The sequence below is a fragment of the Camelina sativa genome, chromosome 11 (genome assembly GCF_000633955.1).
Source record: "Camelina sativa cultivar DH55 chromosome 11, Cs, whole genome shotgun sequence".
Lineage (NCBI taxonomy): Eukaryota > Viridiplantae > Streptophyta > Magnoliopsida > Brassicales > Brassicaceae > Camelina > Camelina sativa.
The window spans coordinates 38,760,021-38,780,538 of record NC_025695.1 but is presented as its reverse complement, the minus strand read 5'-3'; the positions used below and the strand labels follow the sequence as shown (position 1 = coordinate 38,780,538).

The 20,518-nt window shown below is 32.6% G+C and overlaps 1 protein-coding gene across 1 annotated transcript; it reads left to right on the top strand.

Moving 5' to 3' along the window:
* LOC104725522 lies at window positions 15,099-19,591 on the top strand. Its single transcript, XM_010444192.2, has 7 exons — window positions 15,099-15,619; window positions 15,709-15,795; window positions 15,892-16,104; window positions 16,436-16,600; window positions 17,104-17,157; window positions 17,253-17,399; window positions 19,018-19,591. The coding sequence occupies exons 1-7, from the start codon at window positions 15,395-15,397 to the stop codon at window positions 19,393-19,395; spliced, it is 1,269 nt and encodes a 422-aa protein (XP_010442494.1). The 5' UTR covers window positions 15,099-15,394; the 3' UTR covers window positions 19,396-19,591.

The window sequence follows — 20,518 nt, the reverse complement described above, 5'->3', positions numbered from 1 at the left end:
CATGGCATTCGCTAAATTACATTTCTCCCAATCTAATCACAATTTCTTCTTCTTTCCTATATAGTCTTCAAGATATTCTGATGGATTTTTCGCACTAACTTTTTCCAGGAACTTCTATTGGTCCGAATTCATGGGGATCACACGTTCTTTCTATACTTTCTTCAAGGCTCTAGGATTGACTTAACTTCAGTCTCTGGTCAGTCAAACACGAGACTTATCCTTGACTTATAAAAGGTCCTTAAGCACTTCGAACTAAGTAAAAGAACTTGTTTTGGATTGAAATTTATCGGTTTATGAAGAATACAAATCTTACATAGTTACATGGAGATATGTAAGTTCTCTAAAAAATGTATCAGCTAAGAATCATATCGCTATATTTTTCAATGGTCTTTCACTTATGTGTACAAGGACATATACGTATAGCTAGGTTTCCTTAGGAACTTTTATTGTTCTTATGATTTATGCATGTTAGGGACTATGTAAGAGGGTGCATGCATATACTTGAAAAGATTGATTCCGATGTGGACAGAATACCCTTACAGCTGTGAACTTTTATAGCCATCACCGTTGAAAAAATGATAGTTAAAATTCGAAATATACAACTGGTTAGTTCTGAAGTACTTACAAGTTACAACTGCCAATGACAAGAATCAAATACATACACGATAAATACAGAATCTAACTTCCAGCATTATGACTGTAAAATGTTTTTGTTTATCAGAATTTGATCATCATGTAACCATGGAAAAATGAAAACTGTTAGATTGTTGTGTGTAGCTAAATTAAATTGCAATTTGTTGTAGGACGAAAACTTGACATAGTTTATGGTTTTATAAACTTTGGAAGTCAATATATATATAGAGTAGTTTTCAAATTGATTGCTTTGTCCACTACGATAAAGAAATCTAGGTAAAAAATAGCATGAATGAGGTTTGACAATATCATCACGGGTGTGTAGGATGTGGATGAAGTGGTGGTAGTCGCGATCCTAGTTCTTCACATAAGGAAACTTGGTCCCCATAGCTGCGTAGTGGATTGATGGTCCATCCATAAATGTTTGTGTGAAAGCTGTTGTTTGATTGAGAAGTTATCTAAATGTTTGTGTGAAAGCTGTTGTTTGATTGAGAAGTTCTTGCTAATGTGAGCTTAAGTTTATATAAGGACAGCTACGATTAAAGGAGAAGAGTAAACATTTTACATCGGCTACTCTCAAGTTTCCATATCTTTTTTTGTAACTAGAAATCGGGATGGGATAAATAATACAACCGAACAAACCAAACAATTTAGGTTTGGTTCGATGTAGTTCTCTACTTCTCTTTGCCGAATCAATCTGTTGGGTTCTAATTTTGGTTTGGTTATCCAAAACTTTATGGTTTAGCTTGAGCCTATCAGTTTCTTGGATATATATATATTTTTTTTTACATAATTGGATATTACCAAAATTTACTTTGGTTTCTCCAAATTTAGTCCGATTTTAATAATACTTTAATCGAATTACCAAGTCAAATTTTATCGAAAATTTTAAATTTAGCCAGAAATACCCGGATTTGTTTTTCTAAAAAACAAAAAATCCGTACAACACCAAAGTATATTTTCGGGTAATTTGGCATCCTCTAATGTTTTTGGATAACTGTTAATCAAACTGAACCGAACCATTCTAAAGAACCGAAATACCAAACCTAATTGTATGAGTTGCATGTTCTGTCTGACTGACTGTGACCAGCCATTATAAATTTATAATACATTTTTAATAAATTTGCAAACAATAAATTGTAACAGTGATAGAATTTTCGCCCTCCACAAAACGTTTGTACAAAAGGGCAAAATCTTTTATGTAAACGTCTTATCTATCTATATATACATTTTTTTAAGTACAATTTGGATTCTACCCTTTTATTTATACTTATTTAAAAACTTATTTATAAAAGTAATCCCTTAAAAAATTTCAAAAATAACATTATTTCAGATTTTGTTTCTTAAATATTTTACATTTCATTCTAACTAAAATAATTACAGCAAAATCAATATAGAAACAAAAACTATAATATATTTAACTACCCCTTCTATTGTATTTTTGGAGATATTTTATCTTTGAATTTTTTACAAAATACAAACAAAAAAACAACAATTTGATTCTTATTTTGTTTTCCAAAACCTATGAGCTTTTTGCTTTTCAACGTAAAAAAAACTACGATTAACATATATTTAAATATTATAATTAATATATATAAACTTAATAAAATTTTAAAATATTAGGAATATGTAAAATTAAAAAAAGTTTAAAATACTATATAATATGGTTATATAGTAGATGGGTTATTAAAAGGAAATGTTAGAATTAATAAAATATCATTAATTTATGCTAACACAGATTAAATCCTCAATTTATTATTTGTTAACACTATTAATATTAGAATATTTAACATATAAAATTAAGTTGATTTAACTAAAATTGTATAAAATATAACAAACAAATAATCATGAAGTATATTTCAGGTTAAAAAATTTATATAAATATTTAGCAGTACAAACAGTTGGAAATTTTAGTTATTGCTCTATTTACAAAACATCTAATATTAAACAAATAAATACAATATCAAATATAAATAATAATAAAATTATATATACACAGTGTACCGCAGATGAAAATCTAGTAGTAATCATAAAACAACACAACATAAACTCAAAAATCAATTTGAAACGATTTATTTTCTCCCAACCCACTTTGATTTTACTAAGTGGGCCGGTCAACTTTTTATGGACGGAAGTTCTATGTGCAATTGTGCATGCACTAGTTTTCAACAACCATGAAAAGAGCATGGCAAATATGTAGTCCACTTGGTGAGAAGAAGTTTATTTTCATAGTGGATATATATATACAACACATCAACTTTCTTTTCTTGAAAAGAATATTATATCTCCTTTGTTAGTGTTAACTGTTAAGTGTTAACTAAAGAATACTTATTTCATTAAAAGAAATAGAAAATTATTTTCTAACAAGATTTATATANTTTTTTTTTTTGTTTTCTTGAACTTTTCACTATTTTTAACTTGCTTTCTTTACAGGTCATTATACGATGGGTCAATTTGTGTGATAACCAAAAACACAAACAAAATTAAGAATATAGCACTATATTCAAAAAAATTAGGAGAATTGGAGGAAGGTAGTGTATAATTACTATTTTAGTCTTTTGGTGACAATGGAGAGCTGGTGGCCGGAGGTAACCGGCCGTGGTGGCCGGAGGAGGTTTCCGACGGAGGTGGCCGGCGGAAGTTTTCTAGCAGAGTTGGTCGGCGGAAATTTCCGGCGGAATTGGCAGGTGGAGGTTCACGGCGGAGGTGTGCGGCGGAAGTGTCTAGCGGTGCTGGCCGAAGGTGGCTAAAGATGGTGGTAAAGAGGTAGATAAAGATGATGGAAGGGTAAGATTGTATATATTGTAGTTTATATACACTATATCGTAGTTATATGGTTAGAGTAGTTAGGGATTTAATTTTAGTTTTTTTCTAAGTTAGTTTTGCCAATTCCCCTTATATGATTCACGTTTTTTAATTTTCTTATAGGTTAGGTTTGACGTTTTGTTGTCGTCTGTCTTTTCCTAGAATTGCTCCATACCCCGTCTTCTCATGCATTTTTCATGGTCCAGGAGACTTCATGGCATTCGCTAAATTACATTTCTCCCAATCTAATCACAATTTCTTCTTCTTTCCTATATAGTCTTCAAGATATTCTGATGGATTTTTCGCACTAACTTTTTCCAGGAACTTCTATTGGTCCGAATTCATGGGGATCACACGTTCTTTCTATACTTTCTTCAAGGCTCTAGGATTGACTTAACTTCAGTCTCTGGTCAGTCAAACACGAGACTTATCCTTGACTTATAAAAGGTCCTTAAGCACTTCGAACTAAGTAAAAGAACTTGTTTTGGATTGAAATTTATCGGTTTATGAAGAATACAAATCTTACATAGTTACATGGAGATATGTAAGTTCTCTAAAAAATGTATCAGCTAAGAATCATATCGCTATATTTTTCAATGGTCTTTCACTTATGTGTACAAGGACATATACGTATAGCTAGGTTTCCTTAGGAACTTTTATTGTTCTTATGATTTATGCATGTTAGGGACTATGTAAGAGGGTGCATGCATATACTTGAAAAGATTGATTCCGATGTGGACAGAATACCCTTACAGCTGTGAACTTTTATAGCCATCACCGTTGAAAAAATGATAGTTAAAATTCGAAATATACAACTGGTTAGTTCTGAAGTACTTACAAGTTACAACTGCCAATGACAAGAATCAAATACATACACGATAAATACAGAATCTAACTTCCAGCATTATGACTGTAAAATGTTTTTGTTTATCAGAATTTGATCATCATGTAACCATGGAAAAATGAAAACTGTTAGATTGTTGTGTGTAGCTAAATTAAATTGCAATTTGTTGTAGGACGAAAACTTGACATAGTTTATGGTTTTATAAACTTTGGAAGTCAATATATATATAGAGTAGTTTTCAAATTGATTGCTTTGTCCACTACGATAAAGAAATCTAGGTAAAAAATAGCATGAATGAGGTTTGACAATATCATCACGGGTGTGTAGGATGTGGATGAAGTGGTGGTAGTCGCGATCCTAGTTCTTCACATAAGGAAACTTGGTCCCCATAGCTGCGTAGTGGATTGATGGTCCATCCATAAATGTTTGTGTGAAAGCTGTTGTTTGATTGAGAAGTTATCTAAATGTTTGTGTGAAAGCTGTTGTTTGATTGAGAAGTTCTTGCTAATGTGAGCTTAAGTTTATATAAGGACAGCTACGATTAAAGGAGAAGAGTAAACATTTTACATCGGCTACTCTCAAGTTTCCATATCTTTTTTTGTAACTAGAAATCGGGATGGGATAAATAATACAACCGAACAAACCAAACAATTTAGGTTTGGTTCGATGTAGTTCTCTACTTCTCTTTGCCGAATCAATCTGTTGGGTTCTAATTTTGGTTTGGTTATCCAAAACTTTATGGTTTAGCTTGAGCCTATCAGTTTCTTGGATATATATATATTTTTTTTTACATAATTGGATATTACCAAAATTTACTTTGGTTTCTCCAAATTTAGTCCGATTTTAATAATACTTTAATCGAATTACCAAGTCAAATTTTATCGAAAATTTTAAATTTAGCCAGAAATACCCGGATTTGTTTTTCTAAAAAACAAAAAATCCGTACAACACCAAAGTATATTTTCGGGTAATTTGGCATCCTCTAATGTTTTTGGATAACTGTTAATCAAACTGAACCGAACCATTCTAAAGAACCGAAATACCAAACCTAATTGTATGAGTTGCATGTTCTGTCTGACTGACTGTGACCAGCCATTATAAATTTATAATACATTTTTAATAAATTTGCAAACAATAAATTGTAACAGTGATAGAATTTTCGCCCTCCACAAAACGTTTGTACAAAAGGGCAAAATCTTTTATGTAAACGTCTTATCTATCTATATATACATTTTTTTAAGTACAATTTGGATTCTACCCTTTTATTTATACTTATTTAAAAACTTATTTATAAAAGTAATCCCTTAAAAAATTTCAAAAATAACATTATTTCAGATTTTGTTTCTTAAATATTTTACATTTCATTCTAACTAAAATAATTACAGCAAAATCAATATAGAAACAAAAACTATAATATATTTAACTACCCCTTCTATTGTATTTTTGGAGATATTTTATCTTTGAATTTTTTACAAAATACAAACAAAAAAACAACAATTTGATTCTTATTTTGTTTTCCAAAACCTATGAGCTTTTTGCTTTTCAACGTAAAAAAAACTACGATTAACATATATTTAAATATTATAATTAATATATATAAACTTAATAAAATTTTAAAATATTAGGAATATGTAAAATTAAAAAAAGTTTAAAATACTATATAATATGGTTATATAGTAGATGGGTTATTAAAAGGAAATGTTAGAATTAATAAAATATCATTAATTTATGCTAACACAGATTAAATCCTCAATTTATTATTTGTTAACACTATTAATATTAGAATATTTAACATATAAAATTAAGTTGATTTAACTAAAATTGTATAAAATATAACAAACAAATAATCATGAAGTATATTTCAGGTTAAAAAATTTATATAAATATTTAGCAGTACAAACAGTTGGAAATTTTAGTTATTGCTCTATTTACAAAACATCTAATATTAAACAAATAAATACAATATCAAATATAAATAATAATAAAATTATATATACACAGTGTACCGCAGATGAAAATCTAGTAGTAATCATAAAACAACACAACATAAACTCAAAAATCAATTTGAAACGATTTATTTTCTCCCAACCCACTTTGATTTTACTAAGTGGGCCGGTCAACTTTTTATGGACGGAAGTTCTATGTGCAATTGTGCATGCACTAGTTTTCAACAACCATGAAAAGAGCATGGCAAATATGTAGTCCACTTGGTGAGAAGAAGTTTATTTTCATAGTGGATATATATATACAACACATCAACTTTCTTTTCTTGAAAAGAATATTATATCTCCTTTGTTAGTGTTAACTGTTAAGTGTTAACTAAAGAATACTTATTTCATTAAAAGAAATAGAAAATTATTTTCTAACAAGATTTATATAGTTTTTTTGTGGCAAAAAGGAATAAATTAATTATTGGGTATTGTCGTTTCATTTCTACTTTCTACCAATCATGGGTAGATTAATTACCTTAAACACCATTAACTTGGCACCCAATCAATAATATAGATTTTTATAACTTGGCACAGAACAAAATATTTCTTTCATTTTTCTTTGCTTATGTGTATTCATAACTCAACCAATGATATGGTTCATTAATTTCTCTTAACCACCCACTAACAAATGTGTGATTCAAAATGGTCACAGCCTTCTATTACTTAGCATGCAATTTGATAGTAACCTCTTACAACCAAAACAAACATTTCGTTCGTTTATAAAATGAATAAGCTTAAAGCTACATATATACCAATTATGAATAAAATGGAGATGGTGTAAGCATCAACGTCAGTCTCTTGATGACGACAAGTCAAATGCCAAACATAATTCAGATCCAAGCTAATTAACGTATAGTCCAAACCAAGTATAACACTTTCAAACTAGGTTTGATTGTTACCGGTAACTTTCATGAGTACTACATATTAATTCCTACAAATTTATTATTGTGCCCAATGTATCTCAACTCCGTCCACACATGTAGAAAGTTCGCAGTTGTTGTATGTCACAACGTTGGGGTTGATTGAATTAACTATGAGATTGGGAATGAATTGCAGCTACTGTCTTCATTTGTGTTTGATAAAACTACCACCAAACACAATTAAATCATGAGTATGCTAAGGCCTCTATCTGAATCAATCTTTAAGGCACTTTGCCAATTTGGGATGATAGTTATACATCACCATTTTTCTTCTTTGCACCAAAATGCGTGTCCTCTATTTTAAAATATAATGATCTAAAAGACACACAAAACAAACCTAAATTAAATGAAAATCACAAAGAAAAATGGTCAAAAATAAATGTTTAAAACCGTTAAAATACCAAGGTATCAGATTTGTATTCAAGTTCCTCTACACGAAAAGTTCATAGAAAAATTCTAATTGACAGAAGGTAAATGATAAATTACCAAGTCCAAGACCAGATGATCGAGCCCAAATAGGTAAGTTCATATCATGTCTTTTTTTTTGGTGATTTGAAACTAGAAGATTTTTTTTTTCGTTCCAATGCAAACGTGAATGTTGTCTCCCTTTAGATTATTAAAAAGCAAAATTCAATTTCTCTAATTAATGTTTGTGGGTACTTGGTTTGACTAAAGTTACACTCTAGAGATCGAAAACTGCTTAATTCCATATCATATTTTATAGTGTTAGAGATGACGAAAATTTGCAATAGATATACCTCTCAATTTAAGAAAATCCTTCCAAGAAAACCTTTAGAACATATGCTCTTCAGCCCAACTAGCTAGTTTATCACACCAAGTAATGATGATCTTAGCTAGTTAAGGCCTTTATAATGATAAGTTTTTCTTTTTATTATTTTTAGCAACTATTTTCTCAATAAATATTTGTTTAGTTTAAAATTTTGTTAAAATATAGTTACTACCAAAAGACCAAAACATATATTATATTTTGTTTATTATTTTTTTTAAATAACATTAAGAAGAAAGCCATATGTTAAATTTTAGTCATAGCCTCGCCTCTACAATTGTAGGCACGGCATTGTCGGAGTCGGATCTAAAAACATTGAAAAAGAGTGTAGAGATATGTTGTTAAAACCTAATAATTACATGGTACCAAGATTGTCAAAAGTGGAGAAAAAAAAGTTGGGATTTGAGTGCTCTAACTACTTGATTAGAGTTGAAGCAACATCCTCCATTAGCCAATCTCTAAAATATTTCTCGTTCGGAAATGTTGACCGACGATTTAGCGGAAGGACATATGCTGTAGTTCTTTTTTTTTCCTTTCCAAAAGCGTAATAATTACAAAAGAGTTATGCTTTTTTATTTCTACAAAAATTCAATAAAATTAGTGGTAACTTTAATGATGATCGACCCCGCCTCATTGGTAGATCAAACATTCCAAAAGGAAAAACAACAAAAACGAGAAACAGTATATTAAAATCATATTTAGTCCTTTTGGTAGTGACACCAATTTATGTAAGCAATTTGGATTAACAACAAACTCTGTTCTCTTTTGCAGACCATTGTAAAGCAGACTTTATACGTTCGTTCAATATAAAGTAGTCGGTAAGCACGTGACAGTAAACAACACCAAATATATATGCCTTCCTCAACTATGTAACCTTTCATGTATAAAAAGCTGATGCTTCTGTTTTAATTTTCTGTTTTTCATAACAATTTTACCATATAAACTTCAAATTCATTAAGGTTTTTCAAACATGTTTTCTGGCGGAATCACAGATTTTGAATTTTTGATAGAGGAAGTAGTACTTTAAATTTTGGATGTGGGAGACAATTCGATCTCATGTGTGGAACTCGCTCTCTCGAGTCAGCTAGTGTAAATGAACTTTAAGTCTTTAACTATATCACCATATATTGAGTGTAGTTTGCTTCTATAAATTCTCATCTAACAGCTTTGTTAGATTACATTGTGGATAACTAACACTGTATGTGCATATACTTTTTATACTGAAATCCTATGACAGAAAATTTAGTCAATTCTATATAATATTTAACTAAAGCACTGAAATAATTGAAGAAAAAGACCAAGCACATGGTCTCCATATTAAAAGTTCAAAAAAGCAAAAGAGGAACCTAATGATCTTCAGCCATCTTGGTCGCCCCAGAGTTGGCACCAAATATGTTGTAGGGAATTTATATACAGGCATAGATAATGTATTTGAGTGCCCCATTACAGCCAGTTGTGGTGTGGTTCACATAAGCAATATAGATAGATACGTCACCAATGTGTAAGAAAAATATCATCTTCGTCTTTCTTTCAGCAAGCGCTTAAGTACGTGGTGGTATTCTACTATTTGTTAGGGGATTGGCTCAGCAATGTTTTAAAAGGAAACAATATCACGGAAGACATGGATTATATAATCAAGTTGTTCTTAATTTCTTTGGCATTATTTTATACAATATTGATATTATTAAGGCATTTTTAAAATTAATAAATATATGAAACACATTAAAGATTAACAAAAGTTTCCACTAGAGAGAGTTTTCACTTAGGAATCCACAAGATGAACTAAATAGATAAGTTTAACTTTTTCTAAGATCATCTCCAATGCATTTTTCTATTTTTATTTCTAAAATAGAGGAACTCCAACCTACCTATGTTATCACTTCTAAGATAGAGATTTCTATTTTTTCCTCTATATATACATGAACTCTATTTTTTACTATAAATAGAGAAAATATAGCAATCTCTATTTTAGAGGTGAGAATAGAGGTGAATTGGCAAATTTACTTCTAAAATAAAGATGACTATAATTATAACTATATATAGAGGTAAATATAAAGATGGGTTGGAGATGCTCTAATGTGACCTCTAATTTCTAAAGAAAGTTTACGGTCTTCGACATTTGGCCTCTCTCCATAATATGAGGTATGGTTCTAAAACTAGTTTACTTTGTTTATTTATTTATTTTATATATACACAAACGTTTCCAACACATATTCGCTTTCTAAATTGAATTAATCCGACCCGATTTTATATATATATATATATATATATATACTCTAATAACTAGTGATCTCATACACACTAACAACCTAGCATCATTCGGTACAACCAGCAGATAACCAAAAATTATTAAACCAATAAACGAATAACGAATGTCCAAAGATCCAACACTCCCAAAAGCATAAAACGACATCAACCTAAACATCCGTTCTAGACAACAATGATCCATTTTAGCAACCTAATATAAGCATAGAACAACAAACAACCGAGCCTTTAGAACATCCTCCTCTTTATAGCCTTGATTCCGCGATCAAACTTTCCCTTTACCTGCACTGCAATACAAAAGAGATGCATAAGTAATTCCAGAAATACTTAGTGAGGCAATCATCCCATCTACTGGGTTATACACATAAGCAATAAGAACTCGAAATGCCACAATCAACAAAAAACAAACAAATCAGATAATGCACAAAGGAATCAAAACATCAGCCGCCTGCTGAGGAAGGTGTCGACCAACATTGGCCACCTGGTGTCGACCGACACCTACTCGACATGTCTGAAAACACTAGCAGTGACGAACGACACCTCCGCATGGTGTCGACCGATAATCACCAAAACCCTCGCACCGTCCTCACATTGGTGTCGACCAACACCACGGTCTCCTTAGATCTACAGCTCTGAATTCTGCCACCAAACACCTCACACGCGCCCAAGGTATTCCCAGAAGTGAAACCAAGCCACATAATTCAAGAAAAACACATAATCATTCAAAGAAATCAATCACCTAACACACAAAAACACTGAAACAGAGATCTTAGCTTAGATAAGCCATGATCATGCACTCACCTTTTAAATAGTAAGATTCTGACCAACGATGATGAAAAACACACCACCACAAGCTTCTCTCACGTCTCCAGCCTCAGATCTCCAACCACAAGGACATAACTCACAGGAACATGAACAAAAGCTTCAGGGAAAACTTTCAAGAACTCATAGGAAATTTTGAGAATCGTTTCTCTCTCTTTTCCACAAAAGGGATGCGTCAATAGGTTCACTGAACCTAAAACATCGATTCCAAATGTAACACCCGACTGCTACCTCTTAGTGGGCCCCATTTCTACTCTCGGTCCATGGGCCCATCTCGCTTAATGGGCTTCACGTCCTCTCATTAGGCCTGTGAGCCCATCTATATCCGACGGTTGGTTTGCTACGTCCGAGAGGCTTTAAAGTCTTGTTTACCGTCCCTACAAATCACCACATGATATTTCCCTGTGTTTTGTCCTCACTCACACAGTTTCGACAGTCACTTCCTAGAAGGTCACCCATCGTGAGACTACTCCAGCATAAACACGCTTAACTATGGAGTTCTCTCAAGACCCTTGACCGAAAAGATAAGTGCACTTTGGTGACATAGGCGGCCAAATCAATTCTTTTAAACCTCTCTGCGAGTCTCTGAAACCGGGGTGTCACAATTCACCCCCACTAACAGATCACAACGTCCTCGTTGCGCACCAAAACCATCACCCCCAACGGTGTGAGCCCACTCGACTCCACACTCGTCTGGGTTTGGCTCTGATATGCCCATCTTTTCCGCACAAAGAACACTTGGCTAGATCCAACCAACATATCCCTCCATGCTTCCGGTTACACTTGGTACACTTTGCATAATGAGTCTGAACTGGTCCAACATCACGTCTATCCCATGTACGCTATTGTGGCTCTGTCGCCTTATTTGCTCTCGGCAAAGTACTCTTGAGATCCCTAGTTTCTTCCTCAATTCCTTTCTCCACCGTAGCGGCCTGCTCAACTAACTCAACCATGCTAATACATCCTCGAATGGAACAACGATTTCGAATATTAGCCCTCAATCATCTCATAAATCTGCGAATCAATTCATGATCGTTATATTCTCTCCCAATAAACCTCCTTAGACAAGTAAACTCAACATCATACTTTCTAACAGTCATCGTACCCTTACGAAGCTCCAAAAACTCACATTCTAGCTGGTCCATAGCTTCCTGAGGAAAATAATTTTTATTAAATTCCTCCAAGAAATCCTCCCAAGTAGGCACATAACCCACAGGTAAGCCCCTCTCAACATTCCTCCACCAATTTTCTGCATCTCCACGCAAGTAATGCACTGCAAGATCCTTCCTAAATTCCACTGGATATCTAGCTGACCTGAGATTTTTTTCCAACGTCTGCCTCAAACCATCAGCCCGAACTTGATCATTGCCACCAGTGAAATACTATATGCCCATATTACTCATGAGGTTCATTGTATCAAAATAAGAAAACTGAATTCCTGCTGGTGGCTGAGGTTGGAGCAAAAGCAGGTGCAGGTGGTGGTTGGCGAGGTGCAGGTGATGGTGGTGGGTGTGCATAAACATGTCGATCTAGAGTCTCTCGTGTCATGTTCTGGAGCTCTTGCATCTCTACACGAGTTACAACAATCTCTTCTGCATGAGCGGTAACAGGATTCTCTCCTGCTTGTGGCTGACCTTGCTTATTAGGTGGTTCATCACCAACTTTGTTTTATCTGGGGTTTGCAGGACGCCTTCCTCTTTTGTTTGGTACCATTCTCTGTTCAAATGAGATCCAACATAAGAACCACTGCGAAATTGAAACTTTATAGGTATTTTAAATGCAAGTCTCGTTCTTTTGATGTTAAAAAAAAAAAAAAAAATCCCTAATCCCCCTTTTCTCAAAGGGAATTTGGCACCAATAATCCAAAAAAATCTATAATTCGCTCTATGACCACTCTAACCATCAATCACTTATATTCTCTGTATTATGTATACTAATGTCCAAATTAACCCTACCACCACAAGCCACCGCCCACCACTCCGACCAGCCACCGCCGGCCAGCCACCGCCGGCCAGCCACCGCCGGCCAGCCACCGCCGGCCAGCTACCGCCGGCCATCCACCTCCGGCCAGCCACCGCCGATCAATCACCTCCAGTCAGCCACCTCCGGCAAGCCAAATTCTCTTCCAGCCACCTCCGGCCAGCCCTGCCGGCAAGTCACCTTCAACCATCTGAGAGTATTATGGTAATTTCTCTTTGCCCTTTGGTTACTCACCTAATATCCAGATTTAATGTGCTATATTCTTCATTACATTCCCAAATTTGGCTATCTAGCTAATTCACCCTTTCTCAAATGCTGAAAACTTTCTTTTATTTTAAGAAAAAATTATTTAAAAAAAAACAGTTTAACTTTTTTTTTTTTTTTTAAACTTAGTCTTTCGGATCAGCACCAGTTTGACTTTAACCTCCGTTCTGAAATCGAGGTGTCATACCACACCTTAAATACGATCTCAAACAAAAGTAGTTCAAACCGAGAATCCTGAAATTGAACCGAGTACTCGCTGAAGTAATGGTGTCAAGAGACACCCTTCTGGTGTCGGTCGACACATAAACCAAATTTTCAATATGTGGTTCACAGATATTACATAAATTTTTAGAAAAAACTATTTCACGTAGATGCTTTTATACTATACAATCTTGAAAAACAAATGAATATATTGTATTTTTTTTTATTAAAGCAATGGAAATATATATATTTCTTTTTTTGTGAAACAGTGGATATATCGTTGTGTTTCCATTATTAATTATTTACAGTAGAGTATACGTTAGCTAATTACAAGTCTAAGTTAACATTTCATATTTACAAGATTTTTTTTTTTTTTTTTTTTGGTTATTCGGTTCCTGAAATAGATTTGAATTATTGTTTTAATTGAAAATGTACTATGATATTGAATAAAGGTCCAGAAACATAATCGAAACCACACAGGAATGGTCCTCTATGAATGTGAGCTTTGTTTAGTTTTATGTGCTATATTTTTTCGAAAGGTGTAATTTGCTTACATATATATATCAAAAGGACCATTCTTTTCATTTAGAAAATCGAATTAAACCTTCTGCCCTACTACCTAAGCACGTGTTCTTCCACTAAAGATGGCTTCGTTCCTACATACTTATTTTTTGTAAGTATACCAAAGTTTCACTTTAAAATAATGTACAATCCTGACCTGAAACTCTGAAAGCATAAATACAAAATTTCAAATTTGTACATCGACGTTTGCTCACATAGTCACATATGGTAATACGGCTTGAACAACCAAAACACACATTATTATTATTTTTGTTAACACTTTTGCTTTTTTCGTTCGCACACTTTCTTCTATCTGATGTGCGGAATTATGAGTTTTCAGTTGTGTTTTTGAACTGAAAAAAAAAATTGATAATGAATGCAAGAACAATCTTTTTTATTAATGTCTATAACACACTTTTTTTTTTTTTTGAATGAATGTAAAATTTTATTCATCAAAAAAACTTTCTCTTTACAACAAGTGTAACGTTTTTGATTTTTAAAACTTTAATACATGGAAGACATGCTTAAGTTCTGGTAGAAAACCAGCGTATAAGGATATCTGTGTAGTCACAGTGGCCTGAATTCAAAAGGAGGAGAAACTTGTTTTAAAGAGTCACTTAATTTTATTACCAGTCTAAACTCAAATTATAACATGATAGTGTTACTAGTATACTGCTTCACTTTCTACCATACTTAAGATGATGAAATAGAGTTTGAACCTTAATCTTTCTTAGTATATATAGTGATAGACATGCCCCATCCTCGTCATGTTTGTAAGATGATAATCATTGGAGTATTAACTTAACACCGTCTAAGTGAAGTAAAAAATATGGTTAAGTGGACATGAGGTTATGGGTAAAAAACGTGGGAAAAGGCAAAAAGCAAACGGGCCACCTTGTAAGCACTCTCTTTTGAATGGTAATTCGTGCCTGTCAAAGCTTAGACTCTGTCGGAAGCACAACCCCGAAGCCACTTACTTCACCTCTTTCTCTCTCCTTTATTATTTATATATTTATTTTAAAACTAAGAGAGGGAGAGAGAGATAAAGTGTGAGATTCTACAAACCCCAAGAAACCCCCTAAAAAAAAGAGGAAATAAAATGAAAGTGAAAACAACATTAGTAGTTTTTTGTTTGCTTGCTCTCTGTTTTGCTCTGTCTAGGACATTGGGATTAAACTAACTTCTCATTCTCATATTCCACCTTCTTCTTCTACTACTACTTCTTCTTTGTTCTTGTGTGCTAAAACTAAACAAGAAAGCACAAGGAGACAAATAAACCTATCCATTTCATTACCAAACAAGCCGTACACATTCTTTAGTTATGGCTTCTTCTTCTTCATTTTCTTCCTCAACTACTTCAACCATCACATCAAAATTTATTTGGTTTCTGCTTCTTCTCTCTCTTCAACTACACTTGTTACACGGATCGGCTATTCATGATCTTAAAAACCAAACCTCATTCAAACCCGAGAGAGAGATTCGGAAGCTTAGAAGAGTGGAAGCTTATCTCAACCAAATAAACAAACCTTCCATCAAAACAATCCACGTAACCAAACCATACTCTTTACTCGAATTTGTTTTTCTTGTTTTTTTTTTTTCAGTGATAAGAACATTTTTGTTATTGTGAATTTGCAGAGTCCAGATGGAGATGTAATAGAATGTGTTTTGTCTCATTTGCAACCAGCATTTGATCATCCTCAGCTACAAGGCCAGAAACCACTAGTAATGATCAATCTACTGTTTCACTTTACTTACTTCTTTTATACATAATTTTAGAAAAGAAAACAAAGAAGTGATTCTATTAATGGAAACATGCAGGATTCACCAGACTTGTCAAAAAGAAGAAATGAAACAACAGATGAGGAAAGTTTTAATCAGTTATGGAGTATGTCTGGTGAAAGCTGTCCACTTGGGTCAATACCAATGAGAAAAACAACGAAGAATGATGTTTTGAGAGCAAATTCACTACGACGGTTTGGTCGGAAACTGAGGAGACCCATCAGACGAGATTCCTCCGGAGGTGGTCACGAGGTAACTTCTTCTTCACCTCTCGTATCGTATCGTACGAATCGATCATGCGGGAGAATAATAATGTTTTCTTATGCTTTACTTTATCTTTTTGGTTGTTGTTCAATAAAGCATATTATTCTCCAAAAAAAGACATCTAAAGCATAAAATAAAATGATTCGATCGAGAAGGAGAAATACTACAAAAGAGTCTTCGTTCAACTGATTTCTTGATATTGAAGATAAAGTGTGAACTTAGAGTTACTTTTAAGGTGTAAAAATTCATAGTATAGTAAATATACTATACTATATGGTATTTTATACTATTAATAGAGATTAAATTTACGTACATGCAGCATGCGGTGGTGTTTGTAAACGGAGAACAATACTATGGAGCTAAAGCAAGCATCAACGTTTGGGCGCCACGTGTCTCTGATGCTTATGAGTTCAGTTTATCTCAGATTTGGCTCATCTCTGGATCCTTTGGTCATGACCTAAACACCATTGAAGCTGGTTGGCAGGTACAATCTTTTTAAAAAAAAAATATAAAACATAGTTTATTTTACAAGTGCTTTTTGGAAAAAGAATGAATTATTTTGTTAATCCGTATCACTATTTTAATATTTACCGAATAACTTTATCACTAGAGAATCAACCTTGCTAGAAGTTAGAATTCCAGTCTTTATTTACATTTTCGTTTTGCTTTTAAGCACAATAGTTTTTTGTTAGTATTATAAACACAAACGCCAAATAAAAACAAAAATATAATAGTTTTACATCATTCTTTTCGTGTTTGACGTTTACGTTTATATATTACAAAAACACAAAGATTAGCTTTCGAATCAATCAGGAACTTAATTAGTCAACCTTCTAATTATCTAAACAGAGAACCAGCAGACAAATCAACTAGTACTATACAGTAATGACCTGCAAAAAGAAGTGTGGTAGGGATATATAGAGATAGGGTCCAATTAATAATTAGGTTGGTGGTTACTGACTACATAGCATTTTGATCTTTTTGCAGGTTAGTCCTGAGCTTTATGGAGATAATTATCCAAGATTCTTCACATATTGGACGGTAATAAGACCAGTCTCCACTTTTTTCCAACTTTTTTTGATAATTATTTTAATATCATGGAACAGAAATTGAGTTGAAAATTTTGGAAAAAGCAGACTGATGCATACCAAGCAACTGGGTGCTACAATTTACTCTGCTCTGGATTCGTACAAACCAACAATAAAATTGCAATTGGTGCAGCGATTTCCCCGAGGTCCTCTTATAATGGAAGACAGTTTGATATCGGTTTAATGATTTGGAAGGTCAGTCTTATTTTTTCTTCCATTTATTTTCCCACTTCTAACCATATTTTTACCATATTCAATTCATAAACAAGGACAAAAATTTCCTGAAAACTTAAAATACTACTATTTGTACATACGTGATATTGGTCAAACCACATAAAACAAATACTTATATCAGCATTTTTGATGAAAATTATGGTGGAATCATTAGTACGTATGCATGTGGTCTTTGAATCTACCGATGAAACTTCGAAATTTTTCAAATTAATTGGAATGCGTAATTTAGCGCATTAATAGGTGTTCTGTTCTTCTTTTCTTTCTAGATTATTAAGAAGAAGAAGCTGACACAGTCACACACACTAGTATAAAAAGTTAAAAACAGTTATGTGTAATTAATGCTTAGGCAATTAATATGATTGCTTCAAACTAAAGATTTCTTTTAGATAAGTCCACCAACACAAAATATTGCATTTTAAAGTGTAAAAGACCGACATGTAAAGTCAATAACGCACTTGATACGCTACGCAGATGTGTACCATTTTTTGAAAAAAATCAACCGACACAATTAACATGATAAAGCTTATTCCACAAAATTTTTGTGTATATATATTAATGAAAGTTAATATATAAATATGAATATAGTTGTTATACGCCATAGTGAAATGCAAGACTTTATTTAATGTTATGCCTACATAATTTATTTTTCTTAGACATAGCTCTCATGTCACAAAAAGAACTCACGTAATCATATATTTGACCTAATATGACTCATCAAAGAATTGAATGAAAATCACCCCGAGCTTAGTTATTACAACGTGTGCCACTGTAGGTACTTTGAATACCTAGCTATAACTTCTTGGAGAAACAATAAAGATATCAACCAACCTCGAATTTCATAAACTGATCTAATAAAAGAAAGATGGCTTTCAGCTTTTTCGAAACATTGTTAATAAATAAAGAGGTTGGATTTGGTAAAGAGCATTAAATTTAAGGATATGAAATTGATGACAGAAACTTTCACTGCACATGTAGTAAAAGCAAATCTTTAATGTACATCTACTAGAAACCTGTACGCGCAAATTTAGCTGACCTNCCAACCTCGAATTTCATAAACTGATCTAATAAAAGAAAGATGGCTTTCAGCTTTTTCGAAACATTGTTAATAAATAAAGAGGTTGGATTTGGTAAAGAGCATTAAATTTAAGGATATGAAATTTGGTAAAGAGCATTAAACTGTACGCGCAAATTTAGCTGACCTCAAAAATATGGAACATCAGTTTATGTGGTGCAACTCAAATGAAGCTGGTTATAAGAAACTATATAATGACGGATTAATAATTAGTGTTTAGCTAAAGCTATTGACGTTTTGATGTAATACAAAAGGTTTTGTAGTCTTCGATCGTTTGATTGTCTTTTCGTTTGGTTGTATATGTAATACGTATTTTTTGGCAGAGTAACTCACAACCATTACTTTTAAAAACTATAATTGCAATAGCCAAACACAACACATGGTGTAAACATTTCCAATAGAGATATTCTGCTTGCGTTCACAATTTACAAAAGATTTTTTATCTATACTATACTCTTATTTGTCGCCTTGAACTTAACCATGGTATTGCCAATTAACATAATGTAGGATCCAAAACATGGTCACTGGTGGCTTGAGCTAGGAAATGGACTTCTTGTGGGATATTGGCCGGCCTTCTTGTTTAGCCACATGAGGAGTCATGCAAGTATGGTACAATTTGGAGGGGAAGTTGTGAACAGCCGATCAAGCGGTGCTCACACTGGAACGCAGATGGGAAGTGGCCATTTTGCAAATGAAGGATTTGAGAAAGCTGCCTACTTTAGAAACTTACAAGTCGTTGATTGGGACAACAATCTCTTGCCTCTGAAGAATCTCCATGTCTTGGCCGATCATCCGGCTTGTTATGATATCAGACAAGGCAAAAACAATGTATGGGGGACTTATTTTTACTATGGAGGACCTGGTCGGAACCCTAGGTGTCCTTGACTCACCCAAACCAAAAAAAAAAAAAATTATATTTTGTGTGAATTAATGTTATTTTTGTTACTAAGATTTTTTATTTCTTCTTAGATTGTGTTTTTTTTTTTGGTTTTTGTAAGGCTATTATCAAACATAGTAACAAGCCGTGTATGGCCCCTACTGTATTTTTAACGTGATGAAATAGATAATTTCTATACATAAATTTTTGTTAATGTAGTAATATACTATATGAATTTTATCAAATTGTTCGTTTTAATATATATTGCTCAAATTCGAACATTAGAAATTGTTCTTTCCCATAGTTATTCAGGAATGTACGTAGAAACAAAAGAAAAGACACAGAACTGATAAAGAACGTTTATAAATGCGAATCAAACCTAGGAAACGGAACAGAGATGAAAAATAACTAGGACTAGGGACGATGACGGTGGGTTTGGAACTTTGGATATAGGTTAATTGGTTTATTCATTGGCTCATTTACATTAAAAAGAGTCCAAGGACTATGAGTTTCACGGTGACATGTGGGTTAATTTTATATATTTTGGTGAAAATCATATATATAAATCTATCATTGTATAATATTATTTTATAAAATTATAACTTAAATCTCTAAAATGTTTAATTTATTATTAGCGCAGAATTTTCATTTTTCTTTTCACTGTATTATTATTATTATTATTATTATTATTATTATTATTATTATTATTATTATTATTACTAAGACTCAGACCCCTGCGATGTCGCGGGGGAAGTATTTTAGAAGAAAAAAATAATTTAAATTTAAAATTTAAAAATATACATTATGAAATTATTTGAATGTAATAGAATAGTTTGAATATATAAATTGTTACTAAAAACGAAATAATCAAAATGAAATCTTATAGCAAAAAAATATTATGTAGAATAAACGCAACTTTGCAAAACATATTGTTTAAAGTATTATAAATATAAGATATTTTATGAAGAATTATGCTAAATAGCTACAACTAAAAACAATCATTATGACGAAGTGATACTTACAGAAAATATTGAACTAATGGTTATAATGAGTAATGTAGTTTTCTATTATATAACTATAATTAAAAATATATTTAATAATGAGTGAAACAGTATCAATGGAAAATTTAAA

Coding starts and splice junctions, on each gene's coding strand:
- LOC104725522 (XM_010444192.2), top strand. CDS start 15,395: ATGGCTTCTTCTTCTTCATTTTCTTCCTCAACTACTTCAACCATCACA. Junction 16,601..17,103: donor CCATTGAAGCTGGTTGGCAG/GTACAATCTTTT, acceptor ATCTTTTTGCAG/GTTAGTCCTGAGCTTTATGG. Junction 17,158..17,252: donor GATTCTTCACATATTGGACG/GTAATAAGACCA, acceptor TGGAAAAAGCAG/ACTGATGCATACCAAGCAAC.